Here is a 21,632-nt window from a genome sequence, read left to right as displayed (position 1 = left end):
AGACTTTGTATATGTTTTTAAGAAAGTGTCTTAGAAAAGAGCGCGAGCGGATTTTTTTTTAAATACCTATTATAGCCTAGAATTAAAAAAAAAAGGCATTTGGTAAGTGCCTTTTCACATTATGCGATCCGATATCGGATGTCGGACCGATATCCTATACATTACAGGCGCCATCTTGGATTTTTTCCGTTGAAATCCTTCAGACATCCGATATCGGATGAATGTGAAAACGGACTAAGGGAAAGGTTTCTACCTAGAGGGTTTCTATTGATAAGATAAAGTAAGATGGACGGATTTATTTATTCATGAAAATAAAAATCTCGCAATGATAAATTAATGAACGATAAATTATGATTAACTAAAATTAACCTAAACTTATAGCTGGTACTGTTGCTTCTGTTCTTGGTTCTTCTGGATGGAGGCGATCAGTCTTTGGTACACGGCTTCAGGGGCGTTCTTCGAGAACTGGAAGTCCAGGTGGCTGAACTGCGGGACCTGGTATGCGTCGGCGTGGGGGAGCTCGGCGCGGAGCTGCTCCACGTCAGCGGGCTGCGCCAGCCAGTCCTCCGTGCTGTAGTACAGCGTCACGGGCACGCGCACCGCCGACATCTCGTACTTCGGCGGCTGCTCGCTGCCGTACACCTTCATGTTGATCGCCGGCCCGTAGTCGTAGCGTCTGAAGCTAGTAGCCACCGCCTGACCGTATTGCTTGATCTGTCTGGTCGAAGCTCCGGCGGGCAAGTGGTTCGCGATCATCGGCACGATCTTCGGGTCGTAGTTGTCCACCATACCCGACATCACCAAGTTCACGTTGGAAGCGACGTGCTTGCAACCGAACTTCTTGGCCAGCATGTCACCGCCGACGGTCTGGATCACTTCCTGGGTCGGCTTGAACTCGGAGTGTCCGAGGATCTGGTGCAAGCGCTCGTAGAACGGGCTGTTGGGCGCGATCATCTTCAGGAGCGGGCTGCGGGTGTGGCTCATGTACACCATCGGGGAGAGGGCGTACATCATGATGATTTTGTCGTTGTACACCGGGCGGGAAGAGGCCAGGGCGAAGAAGGTGGTGGTGCCCTCGGAGAAGCCGACGTAGTACATCTTTTCCTGCTGGGTGGTGTTTAGGGCGTAGTCGATCATGGCCGGGAGGTCGTGGAGCGCGATCTCGTCGTTGCTGAACTGCCAGAAGTCGGGCTGGGCGGGGTGCTTGCTGACATGGCGGCGGGAGTACTTGTTGCCGCGGGCGTTGCCCATCCAGACATCGTAGTCAGCGTCGGCCAAGAGGTAAGGCAGGGCGACGTTAGGGCCGGAAAGGACCCAGTCATCAGCGCTTCCGAGGAGACCGTGCATCAGGAAGACGACCGGGCGTTTCTGGACATCACGGGTCTTCTGCTTGGGCGGAATGCGGAACAGAGTTAGGATGTAGCCGTCGTCGGTCTTGACGGTGTGCTCTTCGACGGGGTACTGGTGCTTTTGGAGAAGCTGGGTGACGTTCAAGTGGGTGTCCTCGTTCTCGGCGGCGGTCATGTACATCTGGTGGAAGGTCTTCTTTTCCTCCTCGGTGAAGTCCTTGACGGTGTTGTAGGCGTCGGCGAAGATGCGCTCGATGTCCTTCTGCTCGGCGATGGGGGAGTGTGGGCCGACGGCCATGCGGATGCCGCTCCACTCCACGTTGTCACCGTAGACGGCCGGGGAGTATTTCTGGTTGTCGCTGCGTTTCTTCAGCTGGTATTGCTTCATCTGGTCCTTGCTGTATTGGGGCTGGTATTGGTCCTTGTTCCTGAGCTGGGTTTGGTATTGGTTCATCTGTTCCTCGCTGCTTCGCTGCTTGGGTTGGTATTGCTTCATTTGTTCCTCGCTGCTTCGCTGCTTGGTCTGGTATTGCTTCATTTGTTCCTCGCTGCTTCTCAGAGGTTGGTGTTTCATCTGTTCCTCGCTGCTCCTTTGGTATTGTTGCGGCTCCTGGACGAGGTAGCTGGAGATGGGCAGGGCGGAGCGTTGGTTCCAGATCTGAGATTCCAACGGTCTCTGGTACTCGACGATGTTGACGCGGATCTGCTCATCAGCCTCATGGGAGCTGATCTCGGCGGTTTCAGGGTTGAGGTAGTCATTGTAGCGTGTTTCCCGGACTTCTTGGGAGTTCCAGTCCTGGTACTTGCGCTCCTGGGACCTGTCCTCGGACTGGGTCTTCTGGCGCTGATACTGGAGCTGCTGCTGCTGCTGCTGCTGGTCGAGCAGCTGGGCGTACTTGTAGCTGGTGGGGTCGATGTAGGTGAGGGGCAGGTTGAGCGCCTGCATGGGGCGCTCGTGGTGCCTCTTGAAGATGCTGGCGGCGGCCAGGTGCGCCAGACCGAGGCACACTACAAGACAGACCTTCATGTTGCAAGTTTCTGTCCAATATGATTTCGGTAGGGCGGTCCGGCCGTTTTATACCGTATAAATGTGAAGTCAGCAAGTCGCCGCGATCGGCCCGCGTGGTTGCAAATGCTGCGTCGTCGATTCGGTTTCGATTAGGTATTATTTGTAAGTATTTTATTTGCGTGTTGTTATGCAGCGATTACTATAAAATGTAGTATTTTTAGCTACTGATGAAAATAAAGGTAATGACGTCTAAGTATTAAACAAAAGCTTAAGGAAAGTGTTTTGAGTAAGGGAAATATTTTAAAACTTTATGTAGATCATTTTTAGGGTTCCGTAGTCAACTAGGAACCCCTATAGTTTCGCAATGTCTGTCTGTCCGTCCGTCCGTCCGTCCGTCCCTCCGCGGATAATCTACTGAGATTATCCGCGGACGGACGGACGGACGGACGGACGGACGGACGGACGGACACCGTTACCACTAGAAACCGTTAGCACTAGAAAGCTGAAATTTGGTACCAATACGTATATCAATCACGCCGACAAAGTGCAAAAATAAAAAATGGAAAAAAATGTTTTATTAGGGTACCCCCCCTACATGTAAAGTGGGGGCTGATATTTTTTTTCATTCCAACCCCAACGTGTGATATAATATTGTTGGATAGGTATTTAAAAATGAATAAGGGTTTACTAAGATCGTTTTTTGATAATATTAATATTTTCGGAAATAATCGCTCCTAAAGGAAAAAAAAGTGCATCCCCCCCCCCCTCTAACTTTTGAACCATATGGTTAAAAAATATGAAAAAAATCACAAAAGTAGAACTTTATAAAGACTTTCTAGGAAAAATATTTTGAACTTGATAGGTTCAGTAGTTTTTGAGAAAAATACGGAAAACTACGGAACCCTACACTGAGCGTGGCCCGACACGCTCTTGGCCGGTTTTGTCATATTAGGATTGCCTAAGGATTGCTTTGTCATATTAGGCACACATGATAATCGTGATAAACGAATGGACTGAGCTTTCCAAACATAAATATAGGTGGGTTGCAAACGTTTCTGCTAACCAGAAGTTAAAAATAAACATGTTAGGTAGGTAAGGTACAGCGGGGCAAATCTCGAGTGGGGGGCAAATGTGAATGGAGGTTATTCTAGCGTTTCATTCCTTATTAGGGCGGCTTTTCATGTCCAAATTGTCCAATACGTCCGACGACCGGTCTGGCGTATAGTCGGTATACCGTACCGGTTTAGGTGACTATAGTGACCCTGCCTGCTAAACCGATGGTCCAGTGACCGGCATAAATATTGTGATGATTACTATACCTTATCACATACAGTCTTGTTTAAAATGTCATACGAAATTGTCAAACGATTTAAAGCGACAAGGTAGGTACACAGTTATCATCACTTATTTACGCCGGTGACTGTCCTAGGTTCGAACCCGGTAAGGGCATTTATTTGTGTGATGAACACGGACATGAATGTTTTCTACTCATATATGTATATAAATATGTATTTATCTGTATAAGTAGGTATGTTTAATCTGGGGCTGGATTAATCAGGGTCACAATATTTATACTTAATATATTTTATTTATTAAATAAGGGTAATTTTATCATAGTGTCTGTTGGAATTTCAGATGAACTAAGACGGCATGAAAATCAAGATTGCACCTTAATCATTTCATTTACGTAGGTAAACCAAATATTGCGTTTTGAAATATAGGAATTGTGGTAAGTAGTTACCACAATTCCTATATTTCAAAACGCAATGCGGTGTTCAAACGTGAAAAGCTTACAATTGTATAATCCATACTAATAATATAAGTAATTATTTATGATGTTTTAGTGTACTTATCATTGTCTGAATAAATTTGTATTCCTTTAAAAAAAAACTAAATATGAATTATTATAAATAAACGGGAAAGACTGTGTGGCGCATTTCCTGGGAAAACGGAGCGACGTGATAGTTGAAGGGATGGAGGCTACTTTTTATCTCTTTCTAACCCTCCACTTCCCTAAGATGGGGGGTGGAAATTTGTATTGGCGCATTTCGCAATTTTCGAATTTAACGCGAGCGAAGCCGCGGGCAATAGTTATTTGTTATACAAGGGGGCAAAGTTGTATTTTAACACACGAGAAGTAAAATACATTTGCACCCGAGTGTAACACAAAACTTTTCCCCTCACTATAGCGAGGAAACTGCAACGCAAAAAATGCGCTTATCACTGCTTCCAGTAGTTCCACAGGTGGTAAATCATCTTTATTACTATATTTACCTACTTTTATCAATTTGAAAGCAGTAAATTTGACTTTATTCAAGGTCAAATTACTTTACCCACTAGTGGATAAAATGCGTTTTTACCCGCTGGTATTGAAGGACAAAACACGTGTTTCCGAGCTAGTGGGGGGAAAAAGCTAGTAATATATTCATAAATATAGGTATTATTGAATTGAATGAATATGAACTTTGATTCATGCTATTATTTCAAATGCAATCGGGGTCGCAATAACATTCGATTTACCTACTCGATTTTACGATTCAGCTGTTTAGGAGATATGCTTTCGCAGAATAACAAAATAACAATAATTACACGGTGTAACACACGGTGTATCAGGAAACTAAAAATATTTATAACGCATTTAAATTCTGAGGTCAAAAGAAACAAAAAATGTTATATGTAAGGATTGTAAGGTACAACTAAGCAAATTTCGCAAAAAAATATGTTCTGTTTTTACTTTGTTTGGATGTAGGTAGGTACATATTATCACATAATAACCTAAGAACCACAAAATTAAAATTTTGAAAAAAACCCCGACACAGTGGACCGATTTTCATGAACCATGGCTAAAAACACTCCCGACTAACTCAGCTTTCAAACAAAAAAAAATCTAAATAGGTTCATCCGTTCGAGAGCTACGATGCCACAGACAGACACACACACAGACAAACAGACAGACAGACACGTCAAACTTATAACCAGAGATCGGACGGATTTGCGACATTCTTAGTGACTTACGTCATTTTAATGTCTTTTAGTATGAGATGACGCACAAAAATCCGATCTCTGCTTATAACACCCAGTCGTTTTTGCGTCGGGAGTTAAAAAATAAATATTTTTCGTAAAACTGGCACTTAAAATGACACTTTTTTAACCGCCGACGCAAAACAAAAACGACGGGTGTTATAAGTTTGACGTGTCTGTCTGTCTGTCTGTGTGTCTGTCTCCGGCATCGTAGCACCCGAACGAATGAACCGATTTTGATTTAGTTTTTTTTTGTTTGAAAGATGAGTTAGTTGGGAGTGTTCTTAGCCATGGTTCATGAAAATCGGTACACTATGTCGTATGTTTTTTCAAAATTTTAATTTTGTGATTAGGTTATGCAGTGGTAATAGTTATTTATGCCCCATAATGGCATCATCGGATTATCAATTTATCAGCAACAAAAAAGCATCTTGTAAAAATTTATTGAATGTAGGGTTATTCCCATAGAAAAATTGAATTCCGCGCCTTTTGTAGTGCCAAGACTTGGTTGACAGTCTATAATGAAGGTCCCGTTTTTCCCCATTTCATACGGAATCCTAAAACACGTAAAAATCGTTTAATTGTCTACTTTTGTAAAGCAAGTCGTCTGCACGTGTTAGTTTCACGGTTTTCTTGCACATGTTTATAAGTAGGTGTCTGCGTCTGCTGACATAGGCTACATCAGCACCTTACATACAATGAACTAGATATTTTGTTACTACGTAATTTTAATTCAACTTAGCGGGCACATGTGTGATCTCAAATCGTTGGGCGTTTTAAAAACATGTGCTGTTTTAGACAATACTGCACACATGAAAATATGTTTCAATAACTTAATCACGACACACGGACGACGGATTTTGAAAAAGCCCCTGACATATTTAGTGGACCGATTTTCATGAACCATGGCTAAGAACACTCCCAACTAACGCCGTGTCTTGCGTGGGCGACGGTCGCGCGACCGTCGCCGTCGCGTCTCAACTTCCATATCGATAAGGTTTGATTTCGTATGCGTCGCATCGCCGTCGCGCGACCATCGCGCGACCGTCGCCCACGCAAGCCACGGCGCAACTCAGCTTTCAAACAAAAAAAACTAAATCAAAATCGGTTTATTCGTTCGGGTGCTACGATGCCACAGACAGACACACACACACAGACAGACAGACACGTCAAACTTATAACACCCGTCGTTTTTGTTTTGCGTCGGAGGTTAAAGAAGTCGACTATCGTGAGATATATACAGGATAATTGTTATAATTAAGAAAATATAGATACTAGAAGAACCTTAATAATGAAGAAATAAAACTTACTAAAATGTCAATTCACCAAAGAAATCTTGGTAACAAAATAGGAATAATAAAAATAAATTTAACTTTTTTCTTAATTTTTGTACAAACTTTTTGAGAACTGCTGAAACATTGAAATTTGGAATAATTAAAAACATTGTAACATCTACAAACTGGCCAAATTGAAAGGGGGTCTAACTGTAAATGTCAAGTTACTACATAGATCAAGTGGGGTATCGTGAGAAAGAGCTCAAACTGTACAATGTACATATCAAAACTATTTTTTTTTGTAGTAAATAAAAATATTTAAAAAAAATCCGCCGCTAGCATTAAAGAAAAAATAATAAACGTAAGTTTCCGAGCTAAAAATGAGGGGAAAATTAATTTTCACCACACCAACTGGTAAAGGCTTAGGTACTTTGCTATTCGAAAACAGATAGCAAAATTGCATTTTATCCACAAGAGTGCAAAGTAATTTCATATAAATTTTAACTTGATATCTTGAGCTGGCTGCTGCTATTTACGTGTAAATGATGATTTTGAATCATAAATATTGATTATTAGATTGATAGATTTGATTTAGTTTGATGTTTTATCGTCAGTATTTTGATCGTGTTGGTGTGGTGAAAAAGTGTGTGTTTCACTCGGTGGCAAAGTTTGTTTAACCTTCGTGCCTTGAAACCCCTGGCAACGCTCAAGATTCCACTTTTTGAACCACTCGCTACGCTCGTGGTTCAATATTGGAATCTTTTGCTTGCTCGGGTATCAATATTGGCACGTGCGGTTAAACAACAACTTTGCCCCCTTGTAAAGCAATTAACTATTATTTCGCAAGTTATTGTAAATACATTTATTTAAGTCATGGTTTCGCTATATTATGTTATGTCTCCTTAGAATCGATCATCGGTCTGAAAACCAGCGCCGGGCATCTTGTCCCGGCACACGCTGAGACCGAAACCCTTTGCCCAATACGAAAAATTATCTCTGCATGTATTTTTACTCACTATATTAATAGATATAACTCATCTTGTTGTAACTGTAATAGTTTTTTAATAATTGTATGTATAAGGCAATAAACCTTTCTTTCTTCTTTCTTTCTTTCTTTCTTCTTTAGAACTTGTACACTCCTTTTTGCTGTGTACTTAACACAGCAAAAGGGAATGAACAAGTTTCTAATGGGGTGGCAACGCGCATGTGACGCTGTTTGAGTTGCAAGCGTCCATAGGTTACGGTGACCGCGCGCTTTACATCAGGCGGACCGTATGCTTGTTTGCCACCGACGTTGTATAAAAAAAAATGTAGTTATGGTGTAGGTAAATTCTACATGTTATGATAATGTGACCATCTGTCCATCATATTTTTATTGGCGCAGGAATGACGTCAAATAATTTTTAACAATATCAATTTGCCGATAGAAAAATAACATTTTCGTCATCAGGCGTCATCCATATATTACGTCACAGTGTAAGGGGGGGGGGTCATACTAAATGTGACAATCCCAGTTAAAGGGATACAAAAAAGCGTGACATAGGAGGGGGGAGGGGTCCAAAAACCTGAAATTTGGTGTGACGTAATATGTGGATGATCCCTCATCATTAAGAGGCCAGTGGAGTGGCCATTTGAGTTTGAGTTTATTTAATCAATCCACTAATATTATAAATGGGAAAGTGTGTCTGTTTGTTTGTCCATCTTTCACAGAAACAGAGTGACAAGTTGACGTGATTTTTAGGGTTCCGTACCTCAAAAGGAAAAAACGGAACCCTTATAGGATCACTTTGTTGTCCGTCTGTCCGTCCGTCCGTCTGTCAAGACCCTTTTTCTCAGGAACGCGTGGAGGTATGAAGCTGAAATTTATATCAATTACTCAGGTCTACTGTCCCTTGAAGCTGTGAAAAAATCAAACTTCTAAGCCAACGCAATCAAAAGATACAGCCGTTTATGCCGCAAATTTTCGACACTTGCAAGGGAATCAAAACCTACAGGGTGCTTCCCGTGAACTCAGAATCTTGAAATTTGGTACGAAGCAACGTCTTATAGCATAGATAAAGGAAAAATTACGAAAACCATAAATTTTTAGTTACATCACATAATATATTTTTTTTTAATAATTGTAAACCTTGCAGGTTTGTACGGAACCCTCGGTGCGCGAGTCCGACTCGCACTTGGCCGGTTTTTTTTAAGTGGAGTTAGATGACGGGATGGAGAGTGACATAAGCTACATTTTGTCTTTTTATAACTCCCCACTTCCCTAAAATGGAGGATGGAAGTTAGTATGAGGCATTCCTCAATTTTCGAATTTAACGAGAGTGAAGCCGCGCCGCGGGCAAATGCTAGTATTAATTATTAATATAAATATATAATGTCATAGTCATAGTTCACATAGTTGACTGTTTACTCACTAGTGGTTATTGACCCTAGAGAACGGTTTTTCCGACACATTATTATCAATATCCGTGTCTGCGTTTCTTGTCTGTATTTTGGGTTTTCCTTAAGCGTTTAAGCTTAGGTATATTTATTTTCCCCTCACTAGCTCGGAAACACGTGTTTTGTCCTTTAATACCAGCGGGTAAAAACGCATTTTATCCACTAGTGGATAAAGTAATTTGACCTTGAATATAGTCATTTTTACTGCTTTAAAATTGATAAAAATGAGTGAATCTAGTGATGACTATGTTTTACCACCTGTGGAACTACTGAAAGCAGTGATAACCGCGTTTTTTTGCGTTTTTCTTTCCTCGCTATAGTGAGGGGAAAAGTTTTGTGTTACACTCGGGTGCAAACGTATTTTACTTCTCGTGTGTTAAAAAACTCGCAAGTTCAGGATTCTATTCTCGAACCACTCGCTTCGCTCGTGGTTCAACTATAGAATCCTTTCACTTGCTCGTTTTTCAATTCCACACTCGGTGTTAAAATACAACTTTGCACCCTTGTATAACAAATAACTATTTCCCCTCACTAGCTCGGAAACACGTGTTTTGTCCTTTAATGCCAGCGGGTAAAATCGCATTTTATCCACTAGTGGGTAAAGTAATTTGACCTTGAATAAAGTCAAATTAACTGCTTTAAAATTGATAAAAGTAGGTGAATCTAGTAATAAAGATGATTTACCACCTGTGGAACTATTGGAAGCAGTGATAAACGCATTGCCCCCTTGTATAACAAATAACTATTATCTCATCATCATCATATCAGCCTTTTATCGCCAATTGCTGAGCATAGGCCTTTCTACTTCTCCCAGTCCTGAGCTAGTTCATACAGTAAGTGACCTGCAATTTTCCGGATGTCGTCCACCCAACGAGCCATTGCATTGGCAAGCGCTTCACATCTGTAAGCGACCATAATTTCGTAAACATTTTAATATCCCTTTTCCTAGCAATTTATTTATTTAACCTTTATTCTCTTCTTCTTCTTCTTTGTCGTATCCTCATGGCTGAGGGATGTGACGAATGTGGACACTCTTCACCAGTTGTCTCCACGCCACTCGATCCTGGGCCCGGTGCATGCTAGCCTGCAAAGTGGTCTTTGTCACAGACGTTATTCTGTCTGCCCAACGTGTGCCCATGCTTCCACTTCTTCGCTTCCTTGCCATGCGTCCCGTTAACCTTTATTGCACAACATAAAATACAAATGGCGAACTGAATTCCTTACTAAGGCATTTTTTACCAGTCAACCATCGGTCAGTCTTATCGCCTAAATTTAGGAAGGTAGTTCCGCCTATTTGTGATGTATTTGCCCCACAATTTTAATTGCCATGGCTCCCTCTGAGATGTTTGAATGACTGAGCGCAGCGGAGATCTCTCGGTCAAGTTGGGCAAGGGTAAATAAAATAACAAATAAAACGCAGGTTCTTTCGTGTGTCTGTAGCCTTACCATGACTTTTTTGAGTTAAAAAATACGTTACGTTTTCAGTGAGAGTTACGGAAAATGTATGGAAAAACTGAACAGCGCTCCAAGCGGAAACGCTCACGTACTAAAATTTTCATCGGTACCATAAGTTATTAACGTGTTTACTCCGAGTTTTCAATACGTTCCTAACTTTACAGCTAAGGCGCTCTCTTTCTGATTGTATGAAGTCAATAGAACCAGAACTATTTGACAGTCTCTAGTGAAAACTCAATACTTTACGTGAGTAATCATTGACAGTCACTAGCGTAAAAGTAAACCACCAATTCACTGTGATGTGTCATTACTGTCAAATTATATAACAATCCCACAACATTTTCTCGATTATATTTGCAATTTTAAATACAATTATGACTAATATGTATTAATTTATAATATTACGTGAAATTCAAGAACAGCTTAAATGTAGCAGTTAGTCAGTAGTTCGATAAAAAGATAAACCAGTGATGAAACCAGTGTTTGATACTTTTACAAAGGTAATGAGTTATATTTATTCATCATTTTGTACTGTTTAGCTACATTTTTATATTGGTTGCTTTCAGAAAAAGAAGATATTATTGAAAACAATATTTCCATGCCAGCCGTATGGTATTCAGCAAACCCAACGTAGAAGATTGTTCAAATTGATAATGATTGAGGCAGTTAAGAATCAACTGATTACCTACAGCAGCAGGCAGTACCAATTCATGGGCATGTTAGTTCCTCAATGCACAATACTTGTACCTGTTGTCACCATAACACCATATCTCGTGGGTATATATTAGAAGTGAACCAAAGGAAAAAACTTCAAAAAAATCATCCTATTACTGAAATAAAGTATCTCATTCTGTGACTTTGTTTATTTTGTAATATTCTTGAGTAACAGGCTAAGTATTTAATAAATTGATGTGAAACGAAAACTAAAAACCTAAAATTCAGCGTTTTCGTACATATCAAACATCAATTACAACGATATCGACATAGGTAACGACAAAGTCTAAGGTAAGGTATAGAACTTTTGAAGGCGATAAGCCATTATGCGGTGTATATGAAGATTATAATTTGATACAAAAGTGAGTAGAAAAAGCATTTTGAAACAAGTAAAAATTGTATCTAATTTTTTGGCAGGGCACGTAGCCAAATGCACAAACGATTATGATTAACATCGTTATCGTAGCTTAGCTATCTCTATCACTTTTCCGTATTGACATGACAGAGCTAGACTGAATTTCGATCGGCGTTTAGCGCATAGATTTAAAGTCCATGGTTCAGCGTCAACGATTGATATTTCAGCTAAGTCCTAGTGTCAAAGTTGACAAAGCTAATTTTTTTTTAATTTATTGGGAGCATTGGCAACTTGGCAATCAGCACAAACATATAATATTTAATACAACATACAGCAGAAGAAACAATTACAGGAATAACAATTACTTTGTTAATCATAAAAGTAATATTGCACATATTGAAATGCTAAACTTATGACTATTTAGTAACTACACAATACAATGTTTTATGAATGAAAAGAAGTATTTTTGAACAATTACAAATTATTTACAAAGCGCCAATAGTGTGCATAATAAATTCATAAATTATAGGGTTTATGCCTACAGCCTTCAAGTTCATTTCCCGGTTCTTTGCTTGGCGGAAAATCCCAACAAACCCTAATAGGGATAGGGGTAGGGTTAGGGATAGGGATAGGGGTAATCGGTCGGCAATCGGTAATTGTAAGCGATAATGCGAGAAACTACTTTTTACCCACCGACAATAGTGCCCAGATACGGAGCTATGTGAGTTATGTTGTACAATATGTAATTTCCTCAGTGTATATAGAATACATACCTACTCGTACCTACTACCTATGCTGTGGTTGCTGTGTAACATTTGTACAACCACTGCAAGCATTTCTTTTTTAAAAACAATAGTAATATAATTGAAAAAAACGCAGACAAACGTCTGCATAGAAACCTACGGATCCAAATGAAAATTTTATTATTTGTATATGCTTGAATAAGAATTCTTTTAGTACGCGAGCGAAACCGCGGGCAAAAGCTAATTCTATATAAGATGCTATGTACCCTTTTTCTGTAAAAAAATATTTCTATTTCTTTACTACTCAAGAACATCACAAATAAACAAAGTCAATTAATGAAATACTTTATTTTAGTAACAGTATTATTTTTTGGAGTTGAGGTTTTTTCCTTTATTGGAGCACTTCTATACATACACCTGTGATGATCATGGCCAATAATACCATTAAGTGCATCGCGGAACAAAAACACCTATAAATTGGTACTGCTCCCCTCTGCTGCCCTAAGGTTTTGAGTAGCTTAACTGCCAGAGTGCCACAGTATTAATATCAATTGAACCATCTTCCATGTTGACTGAATACCATACGGGTTTGTTCGGAAATATTGATTTCAATCATAGCTTCCGTCATCTTTCTGAAACCAAAAACTGCTTTGAGCATTATAATCATCTCAATTGTAAATAGTACAATATGATGGCCAAAAATAACTCATTACCCTTATTTCATTAACCTTATTTGATTTGTTCACTGGTTTATCTTTTTATTCAATTTTAGCTAATCTTGAATTTCACGTAATATTATAAATTAATGCAATATGTTAGTCTATCTGTGAGATCCTGTAATTGGCTTTCTGAATCATATCTTGTTGTATACTGCTAGTTTTATAGCTGTTGGTTCTCCATAACATAAATAAATAAATAATTTTTCCCCTCACTAGCTCGGAAACACGTGTTTTGTCCTTTAATACCAGCGGGTAAAAACGCATTTTATCCACTAGTGGGTAAAGTTATTTGACCTTGAATAAAGTCAAATTAACTGCTTTAAAATTGATAAAAGTAGATGAATCTAGTAATAAAGATTATTTACCACCTGTGGAACTACTGGAAGTTGTGATAAACGCATTTTTTGCGTTGTAGTTTCCTCGCCATAGTAAGGGGAAAAGTTTTGTGTTACACTCGGGTGCAAATGTATTTTACTTCTCGTGTGTTAAAAAACTCGCAAGTTCAGGATTATATTCTCGAACCACTCGCTTCGCTCGTGGTTCAACTATAGAATCCTTTCACTTGCTCGTTTTTCAATTCCACACTCGGCGTTAAAATACAACTTTGCCCCCTTGTATAACAAATAACTATTATTTAAAACTGCAAATATAAATTTTGTGAAAATTCCGTGTGATTTTTGTATAACTTGACAGAAATGTCACGTCAGAATGACTTTGCCTATGGTTTGAGGCCTACTACCGAATACCGAAGTTATCGACATGTGGACATGAGTCTCTTTTACTCTTATCAGTATAAAGTGAAAGAGGAAGAATCCCTCAGTGCGTATGTTTCGAAATTTGCAGTAGACCCTATATTGACAGATTTCGATAGGTAAATTACATTTACATATGATTTTAGTTCCATCGCGTAAACACCAGAGGCGTAGCATTCGCCTATAGTTCTTTCTCCGTTTATTGATAAACTTAGAAAGGGATAGAAGCAGCTTCTTTGGCGTGAAGTTAGGCACAATATATTGTAAACAAACGTAAACTCACTTACTTTCTGAGTAAAGTAATACGGCTCTCACTTGGGCAGCCCATGGTAACGGTACTGATGTTCGCATGTTTTTATCTACGGCGTCCAATGTTTTTAATGATACAAGTTTGGCCACGGCCATGGGGGATGATAACGATTTGGTCATGTCTATTGACCTCATCAACCTCTTCAGATTCAGAATTGTACTAGATCAGGGATACAAAATATAAAACTATACAGGGTGTCCCGTAAACCTACGCCAAAATTAAGAGGGGTGATAGGATAGGACATATTATCTCGTTACATAGTGTTCGATATATTGGTATTTTTTTTTACGTTCTTTAAATTTAACGGCAAATTCTCAAAAACCATGACATTTTCTTCAAGGTCAAATTCGCTTAATACGATAGTTGACGTGATGTCGTCTTTAAATTTTGGCGTTGGTTTACGGGACATCTGGTATAAAAATATTAGGAAAAAAAAACGCTTTTTTTATTTGTTAAAGTAGAAGAATTCTAGACATATCCGAGTTTCACTGGTAGAAAACAAGTTTGCCTAAACGTATAAGGTCGTTTGGTTCATGCTTCGCAAGTTAATTGGCATGGTATATTTAAATATTATGTCTATTACGAAGGAAGTTATAGATTGATACATCCGGCATTGACCTTCCGCACTTAAACGAGTAATATTTGGTAATATCACTGGCAGAATCTAAACAAAGTTAGCATTATCACAGAACTCAACAATCCAGTAGTTTAATAGCATCTATTACGCAAGAGCACAGATGAACTCGCGTGTAATCCCAAATACTTAAAAAAAAACTTCGTTTTTCAGCGGTTTGGCACTTATATTATTTTTTTTTAACTAAAAACCTTTTTATGTTTACGAGTTAACATTTCACTCAGCGGCTCATAAATAAGTCGTTTCACATCCTTCGCGAACACGTAGTCCATATGATTGAAGTTTGTCGATTGCACCCGATGTTTGTCGACGACGTCGGGCAACAAGTCGTGCAACTTGTCGACGTCCCGAGCGTCGCAGAGCCAGTCGGCGTCGCTGTACACGAGCGACACTGGTGGTGATACCCGCGACAGATCATAGTCCGGAGCTTCCCTTGACCCATACCGCTCCAAATTCTCCATTTCACCGTAGTCAAACTTCCTGAACTTTGCAGACATAATTCCTTGCCCATAATGCGCGAACTGCTTTGCTGACGCACCTGAAGGCACGTGACTTAAAATCACTGGTAAGTTTGTCATGTTAAGCTGCTCTATATTATACCCCGTCGCTAGAAACATCAGGTTAGTACACATGACTTCAGCTGACTGGCCCCCGCTACACGCTATCCTTCTAAACAACGCCATCAAGGTATTATCAGGTGCAAGCTCGTACAGACCAATACTTTTTGCAAGACTGTGAATCAATCCTCCCGTGGGAGCAATAAATCTTATGAGCGGACTCTTCATGTGTGAGGTGAAAGCTATCGGCGACAGTGCGATCATGCGTTCAATTTTCTCCATGTATTCCGGACGCTCGGATCCTAAGACCCAGAAAGCGGTAGTCCCTTGCGAATGACCGATGTATTTCAGCTTCTGTCGTCCAGTAACGTTTAAAGTGTAGTCGATCATGGCTGGCAGATCGTAGTAGCCGAGTTCGTGCCATGAGAAGTCCCAGAAAGCGCTTTCGGAGGGATCCAACTCGGTGTGATTTCGTGAATATTTGCAGCCGCGGGAGTTTGCCAACCAAACATCGTACCCATTTTTTGCGAGTAAATACGCTAAAGCGTTGTCTGGTCCAGCCACTAAATAGTCGTCTGCGCTTCCTAATAGGCCATGCTGAAGAAAAACGACCGGTCCTTCGCTGGGTATCCGGACCATCTTCAAAATGTAGCCATCTTCAGTGATGACGTCATGCGTTTCGACCGGGTGACCGTATTTGGCGATGAGTTGGTCGCAGGTGAGGTGACAGTCTTCGTTGCTGAAGCCGGACTTATATTCGTCGGAGATTTCGTCGCCGGTATTCTGGTCGGTGAAGAGATTGCTGACGCTGTTAAAAAACTTGTACGTATTTGATAGAAAACCGGTATAGTTTTCGTTTGAAGTTGTCGTGTCCTTTTCTGAAGATCTTTTAGAATCCCAGAAAGATTCTAATTGTCCATGTCCTGCGGCAATAATTAAAGCCGTAAGAAATATTATCTTCCCGACCATATTGCCCGTTTGTAGGTCAATACTAAACTGATCTGTCTCTGTAGCTTTGTTTAAAACAACGCATGATTCCTTATCACAGAGTTACGTGATTTACGCTGTGTTACTTAGAAAACGAGCCAAGCCAATAATACTACTCATAACTCGTACCTATCGATATCGCCAATATATAAAATAATATAGCTTAGGGAAATAACAGAAAAAAGACCTTTATCGTTGTGAACGACATTCGAAAGATTACGGCCTGTACTCGTAGGTACTGCATGCAGGTCCACATCCTCATGTGACCCCACTTGAGGGTGAGGTTTGGGAGTCCTGGCGGTCTTAAGGTCTTATTAAAAAGAACTATACTTATTCGTATGTCTGTCCATTACGCATAAAGCGATAAAGGTGAATTTCGATTTTCTCAGCTGGAACTCATAGGGTCCCACACAACTGGTCAATCGAAACGCAACTGCTTCTGACTTACTCATATGTAATAACGATACACTTATGGATGGAGTCTGATCGATTGCCAACGGCTTCGAATCCAGGACCGACACAAGTTCGCGCCTCTGTTCATGTTGTTGATCAGTGGAGGATAAAAGGCTTGAAAATATAATAATAATGAAGATTATGAGATCCGCTTGGTGTACCCCTTAAATTTCATTAAAATGTTAAAAGGGCCTCTACATACGTGATGGCTTTGGCTGCGCGCACGACCTCCAAAGCACCGGAATACCCAATGGTTTCCGTGATGGGAAAGACGAAGACGTCGAAGATTGTTCAGGCCCCGTAGCCGAATGCACAAACGCTCACGAAACGAAACGCTCGTAGATATCTATCTCTATCGCTCTTGCGTATTGACGCGACAGAGACACCTACCTTTCGCGGCGTTTCGTTTTCGTTTCGCGTCGTAGAAATGCCATTCGGCTACGGGGCCTGGTTGGATCGGAAGATGTATGTTTTTGTTAGGTAGTATGGGGTAATCCCACTGATAATAAACTTGTTTTCTGCGATTCATTAACATATGCGGTGCGATTATAGAATTGTAAACAACAGGGTAGAAAAGGGGCATTTACTATGTGTGTGTTAATATGTTTTCACCACACCAACTGTTAAAGGCTTACTTTGCTATTCGAAAACAGATAGCAAAATTGCATTTTATCCACAAGAGTGCAAAGTAATTTCATACAAATTTTAACTTGATGTCTTAAGCTGGCTGGTAGAATTTACCTATAAATGATGATTTTGAATCATAAATATTGAATAAATTGATGGATTTGATTTAATTTGATGTTTTATAGGTAGTATTTTGTTCGTGTTGGTTTGGTGAAAAATTTTGTGTTTCACTCGGCGGCAAAGTTTGTTTAACCTTCGTGCCTTGAAACCCTCGCAACGCTCAAGATTCCACTTTTTGAACCACTCTAATATTGGAATCTTTCGCTTTCTCGGGTATCAATATTGGCACGTGCGGTTAAACAACTACTTTGCCCCCTTGTAAAACAAATAACTATTATTTGCTCCTGGCTGAGGTAGGTAAGTAATATTAAAAACTGTAGGTCGTAGAAGAAAGCTGAATTATTCGGGCGTCGTCGGGCGAAATTAGGTATTTTACCCGCCGCGCGAGTCCAATATGCCGACCCTTTCTAGCAGGTCTTTCCACTCGCTCGCACTCACCTCGCACTACAATAATGGACAAAACAACCTTGATCCTTCCTATGGAATTTTGATATCTACCACAATCTACTATCTCAATATAAACTTTTGATTTCTAATAAACATTATTTTGTACGAAAATACTAGAATATAGCGCAAAATATGTAATATTAATTATGTTAAAATTTATTTAAAAAATTAAAGTAATAATTACCTCTAAACTGTGATCAGATTTAAGTAGATCCCATCCCAAGTATTTGCTTTTGTTATATAATAAGTATTATTATAAGTATTAGAGTAAAGTATATATTAATATGATGATAAAATAAATCAAATACAATTCTAATTACATCAAGGTGGTACTCCAAATTTTAAGGTAGATATATTGTAATAGAAAACAGTTACTTAATAGTTATTTGTTATACAAGGGGGCAAAGTTGTATTTTAACGCCGAGTGTGGAATTGAAATCGAAGCGAGTGGTTCGAAAATAGAATCCTGAACTTGCGAGTTTTTTAACACACGAGAAGTAAAATATATTTGCACCCGAGTGTAACACAAAACTTTTCCCCTGACTATAGCGAGGAAACTACAACGCAAAAAATGCGTTTATCACTGCTTCCAGTACTTCCACAGGTGGTAAATCATCTTTATTTCTAGATTCACCTACTTTTATCAATTTTAAAGCAGTAAATTTGACTTTATTCAAGGTCAAATTACTTTACCTACTAGTGGATAAAATGCGTTTTTACCCGCTGGTATTAAAGGACAAAACACGTGTTTCCGAGCTAGTGAGGGGAAAACGAAATAATTATCAATACAATCTAAATCTAACATATAATACCTATTTACTAATAGAAAATAATATTAATAACGTATCAAACATGTATAAAATCGGGTACCTAACTCACGTATTGTAAAATAAGCACGCGCGATGTGCCGATGCTCAATGAAAATGCTTCTCGTTACGGAGCGAAACATGTCGAGCGATCTTGGACAATTTTACGTAAGTTACCCGATTTAAATAAATAAATAAATATTGGGGGACACCTTACACAGATCAACTAAGCAAAGCTTGTACTATGGGTGCTAAGCGACGATATATTACATACTTAAATAGATAAATACATACTTATATACATAGAAAACATCCATGACTCAGGAACAAATATCTGTGCTCATCACACAAATAAATGCCCTTACCGGGATTCGAACCTGGGACCGCGGCTCAGCAGGCAGGGTCACTACCGAGTACCGACTGAGCCAGACCGGTCGTCATATGTCGTCGTCGTCAATATGTCAGTGACTTACGGTAGTTTTGTTATTAAAATAATAAGACCAAAAATATACCGATACGACCTGCAAACCTTCAAGAAAAGAGCGTAGAATCTTAAACGTAAAGCACAAAGCACCTCCAACACTTCTGGTGTTTCGGGTGTCCATGGGCGGCAGTTATCGCTTACCATCAGGCGACCTGTCCGCTCCTTTGCCTCCAATTTCATAAAAAAAAAAGTTAAAAATAGTAAATTGTTTTTAATGTAGAGTTCCTCTTATATACTTCTATGTATACTATAGCCTGTCAACCAAATTTTGGCAGTAGCAATGTACATCAAACTAAAGTATGGTATCCCTATGAAACGAACAAAAACCAGCAATGTACGTCGAACAGCCACAGATATTTTTTTTTCAAGGGGCTCGCTCCTTCCTTACGATATAGATAATGTATTAAAAAGGGACGGATATGTGCTAGTTATTTCTCTTTTTGGTAGGATGGAGATTTCCACAGATAAGATACAAATGACACGCGAATTTCCACCGATTTTAAAAAACTAGTGTTGCTAGCCCGCGATTTTTTAAATTTGCCGCCTTTTTCTAGTGACAAGATTTGGTTGACGGTCTATATCTACCGTTGGACTTTACGCGACGTGATATGAATGCTCCTCAAATGGCGTCATACTGGTAGTTACGAAGTCGATTTGTTAAGTCTACGGCACTGGTCCCACTGCGAGCTAGTAAGCTATGAGCTATCGGCTATAAAAACGAACAGACGATAAGCACTCCCGTATAAATAACGCCGTGGCTTGCGTGGGCGACGGTCGCGCGATGGTCGCGCGACGGCGATGCGACGCATACGAAATCAAACCTTATCGATATGGAAGTATGAGACGCGACGGCGACGGTCGCGCGACCGTCGCCCACGCAAGACACGGCGTAAAAGAGACACGGCGGTATTATAGCTCACCGCTGGGCGAGGAACTGTAAACATCGCCGTGTCTCTTTTATTTGCGCGGGAGTGATTATCTTTTGTTCGTTTCTGTAGCCGATAGCTCATAGCTTACTAGCTCGCGGTGGGACCAGTGCCTAAGTAAGGCCAGAGTGGACGCTCGGAGCGGAGCGTTCGGCGGGGCGTGCAGCGGGGCCACAGTATAATAAAGAGTACTATCGTACAGTATGGCCACTCCCGCTCCCCGCTGAAAGTGCCACCCACCCCCTCTCGGTTACCTCACAGTTACCGCCTGTCAAAAACGCGAACAGTCGACCTGTCATATTACACTCATACAAGCATAGTACGCGTTCACCTACACGAGCTTAGACTGTGTGCTAGGAACGCGCCTCTTTCATATATTTGATCGCCAGTGTCCGAGATGTGGCAGGGCGGAGCGTGCGTTCATCCTATGCAGCATGGACTCAGGACACTTGTATTGAGCTTCAATTGTTTGACATGCACGCCGCACGTCTAGCCCTGCTGCACAGACTACACGGGCCATTTTTTTCAAAGAGAGTACTAAAGAAGGGGAGACTGAGGCAAGTTGGAACGTTTTGACATTTCTGAAAATTCTGACTGTCCTAATTAAGTATTTATTAATTTCTAGATTTATATTTATAATTTAGTTTAGCAGATAGCAAAAGATCTCAATGATTGCTAGATCCTGTATCCGATTCATTGAGTAAATCATATTTTTTTTATTTTATTTAATAAAAGTTGGTATATTTAGAGACGTTTGAAAAAACCTTCATTAATATTCTAACTGTGGCGACATGGGGGTCAAATGAATCATAAGTTTTTTTTTTAATATAATCGTTAATTATAAATAAGTATCTGGTGGTCATCTGGGGTCTATCCATACTAATATTATAAATGGGAAAGTGCGTGTATCTGTTTGTTTGTCCGTCTTTCACGGCAAAACGGAGCGACGATCGACGTGATTTTTAGGGTTCCGTACCAAAAAGGTACAACAGGAACCCTTATGGTGCGACTCTGTCCGTCTGTCTGTCCGTCTGTCACATTCCTAAATATCTCGAGAACTACTATAATAAAATGCTATCAACTTGAAATTTGGAATACTTGTGAAAATTGTAAACCTCTACAAATAGAAAGTATAATTTTTTTAAATATGTATATCTTATACTTTTAAACGAGCAATTCTTGTATATTTATTTATTTATTTATTTATTTATATATTTATTTATTTACACTGACGATCTCGGAAACCGCTCTAACGATTTCGCAGAAATTTGTTATGTGGGGGTTTTTGGGGGTGAAAAATCGGTCTAACTTATCCTTAGGTCCTGGAAAACGCGAATTTTCGAGTTTTCATGCGTTTTTCTTCGCGCGCCATCTCGTGTGCAGTAGTTGTACTGTTAAGACAGAATTCTTTCGGTCGATGTAAGTACTATTTATTGCAAACACTAGATGGCGAC

The 21,632-nt window shown here is 40.0% G+C and overlaps 2 protein-coding genes across 2 annotated transcripts; both read right to left on the bottom strand.

The window, feature by feature from the left end:
* Positions 1 to 281: 281 nt before the first annotated feature.
* Positions 282 to 2,391, bottom strand: LOC125234737 (lipase 3-like). The gene has a single exon (XM_048141124.1). The coding sequence runs from the start codon at positions 2,374 to 2,376 to the stop codon at positions 376 to 378; it is 2,001 nt and encodes a 666-aa protein (XP_047997081.1). The 5' UTR covers positions 2,377 to 2,391; the 3' UTR covers positions 282 to 375.
* Positions 2,392 to 14,422: 12,031 nt separating this feature from the next.
* LOC125234771 (lipase 3-like) lies at positions 14,423 to 16,298 on the bottom strand. Its single transcript, XM_048141165.1, has one exon. It carries the CDS (start codon positions 16,295 to 16,297, stop codon positions 14,951 to 14,953), a length of 1,347 nt encoding a protein of 448 aa, XP_047997122.1. The 5' UTR covers position 16,298; the 3' UTR covers positions 14,423 to 14,950.
* Positions 16,299 to 21,632: the final 5,334 nt, after the last annotated feature.

The sequence above is a fragment of the Leguminivora glycinivorella genome, chromosome 16, assembly GCF_023078275.1.
Source record: "Leguminivora glycinivorella isolate SPB_JAAS2020 chromosome 16, LegGlyc_1.1, whole genome shotgun sequence".
In the NCBI taxonomy this organism is placed as follows: Eukaryota; Metazoa; Arthropoda; class Insecta; order Lepidoptera; family Tortricidae; genus Leguminivora; species Leguminivora glycinivorella.
Note: the sequence above shows the minus strand (reverse complement) of the source record. Positions and strands in the feature narration are given on the sequence as shown.